Source organism: Thermobia domestica, chromosome 2 (genome assembly GCF_964235325.1).
Source record: "Thermobia domestica chromosome 2, izTheDome1.hap1.1, whole genome shotgun sequence".
NCBI classification, from domain to species: Eukaryota; Metazoa; Arthropoda; class Insecta; order Zygentoma; family Lepismatidae; genus Thermobia; species Thermobia domestica.
Genome location: NC_137455.1, coordinates 164,783,982 through 164,786,528, shown reverse-complemented (window position 1 = coordinate 164,786,528; position 2,547 = coordinate 164,783,982). Strand labels below are relative to the sequence as shown.

The 2,547-nt window shown below is 35.1% G+C and overlaps 1 protein-coding gene across 1 annotated transcript; it reads right to left on the bottom strand.

Moving 5' to 3' along the window:
- Positions 1 to 846: 846 nt before the first annotated feature.
- Positions 847 to 1,650, bottom strand: LOC145679242 (myb/SANT-like DNA-binding domain-containing protein 3). The gene has a single exon (XM_081749828.1). The coding sequence runs from the start codon at positions 1,648 to 1,650 to the stop codon at positions 847 to 849; it is 804 nt and encodes a 267-aa protein (XP_081605954.1).
- Between the last annotated feature and the right edge of the window lie 897 nt (positions 1,651 to 2,547).

The following is a 2,547-nucleotide window of genomic DNA, read 5'->3' as shown; positions in this document are numbered from 1 at the left end:
GGACAATATGATGGGTTGCTTGTTGGAGATAGTGGATATACTCTCTCCAAGCATCTTATGACTCCTGTGTTTCGACCCTACACGGGAGCCGAACGACGTTACAATAGAGCCCATGTTGTTACAAGGTGTGTAATTGAACGTACATTCGGTGTTTGGAAGAAACGTTTTCAAATTCTCACTAAAACAATACGATATAAACCAAACAAATGTGGGAATGTTATTGTGGCTGCTGCAGTTCTGCACAACTTTGGAATAGAAGTTGGAGATGTGTTTCACTCTGATGCTGTGGATGTGAATGACATCGACCAATATGCACTTCAGCCAGAAGCAGATGCTGCAGGGCAAGCTGTCAGAAGGTCTATAATACTTAATTATTTTAATTAAAATTGCACCTAATTTCCTACTAAAATAACAAGTTAGTGTAAAGAGTTTTCCTTTTTAAATGGATAAATGAGGCACTGGATTGTTACTTCTGCAGTGAAATGTGACCCATTTTATTTATGTATAATTTTATAATTTTATGTATAGTTTTTTTAGGTTTGAGTTATACTCTCGTTTTAGTTTTCTTTGCAATTAGGGGATTAACATTTACATTTTATTTTTTTTACTTCAGTACATAAAGTTATACAATAAAAATGTTTTGATTATTTCTAAGAAAAATAAGATGTCTACTTTTATAATTTTGCAAATAGAAATGAATATTATAATATGGTAATTAGAAAAAAATATATGTGCTTATACTGAAATAATAAACACAAATATTATGTCATGTGAAAAACAAAAACAGTAACCATTGGAAAAATATCGAAAAAAATAAAATATGTTTATACATATAAAATTATTTATTCACAAAAACATACATTTCTCGATCACATTGCCTGAAGAACTGGAACCTGAAATTTGATGCATTTCGTTCTTGAACTTATTCAAAATTTCCATTTTAAGGTTATGCTCTTCTTCCATTATTTCTCTTTGTCTTTCAAATAACAACATTTTTGCATTGTATTCCTCTCGTATTAGGCGCATTTTTAACGAATAAAGCTCGCCTGCTTTCTCCAACTTCTTGTTCTTTACAACAGTCGCATGTTCTCTGCCTTTCTTCATGAGTTTATCTTCTGATAAGCTTCCACCAGAGAATGCAAGCCGAGGTTCATGACTATGGGATAAAGTTTCACTTTCATCAGTTTCTTTGTCTTCTTCAGAGTATTTATCATCATCGATGTTGCTTGAAAGGACCACATTATCTTCAGTTGCATCGTTATCGTTAACTCCAGTTATCCCCTCGAAAACTTGTGGGATCATACCAACTACCATTTGGCTTATATCGTCCATCTTCGTCTCAGCTACTCCACCGCCAGTTTGGAATTGTTCTCGATTACATTTAGCTTTCAGTTTCTTAGCTTTCGCTTTCATGTCCTTCCAAATTACTTTAAGTTGCTCTTGTGATCTTTGTGTAACAGCTTCTGTGTTATATTCAACGTGTATTTTTTCCCAGGCATCCTTTTTCCTTTTTAGGATGTTGACATCGTGCTTTTTAGATTCAATAATAGTTGTATACTCTTTCATTATTTCAGCAAACCGTTCTTTTTCACTTTCTGGTAAGTTTTTTGGTCGTTTCTTAACACTTAAATTGTCCTCGACTACCTCCATGTTGCTGTTCGCTCGTATCTCAAGTTGCAAATGATGCCGCTTAAATGAACACGTGTCACCCACCAATAATGAACAGTGGTAGCTGTAGATGGTGGGGTTAAGATTGAACAATAGATTCATACCTATATTAATACCACTTTCCTTTTTCATAATACACCGATCCAGTGTTGAATTCAGACATTTTCACCCGGGGGGGGGGAATATGAACTCCTTGGGTGAGGGGAGTTTGGGTGAAGTCATTTCTACATTTTGTGATTGAAATTTGAGAGTTTCTCCGGGGGGAATGAATTTTCTTCGGGGGAGAGATTCCCCTCGGGCTACCTCCTGAATTCATCCCTGCACCGATCTTATCATTAATACAACAGCATTTAATTTCTTTAAATATTAATCCTTTCTATCATAAATTACGGTAACACGATATTATTGTCAAAAGATGATGCAATAATGTCTGCTGACAATCAATATTTTTCGTCAGGAAACGAAATGCACGTGCCAGCCGTGTGCAGAAATGGCTTACTTCTTTAGTAAAAAGGCGTTACTACTTTAGTTATAACTAAAGAAGTAAATAGAAATTGAGCTCTCCAACAGTTACTAAAATAGTATATTACTACGGAAGTAATTTACTAAAGTAGTCCAGACTAAAGAAGTAAGACTTACTAAAAGAGTAATTTACACTAGTTTGGTGCTCGCCACTTGCCCCTCCAGTCTGAAGGTGCCCTTGGACTTTACAAAAAACAGTGCTTAAAGTATTAAAAATTGTTACATTTCACTTAACTTCAGTACTCCGTGTGCTTCACAAAAATTTAAAAGTTTTCCTTCATTATTTTTGCGCATCCGTTACACCTGTTCGCCATATTCGCCATATTTTACAACTACCATGTTGCTGAAACCTTCCGC

What these genes read in the sequence shown, in the direction of transcription:
- LOC145679242 (XM_081749828.1), bottom strand. Translation starts at nt 1,650, where the DNA reads ATGGAGGTAGTCGAGGACAATTTAAGTGTTAAGAAACGACCAAAAAAC.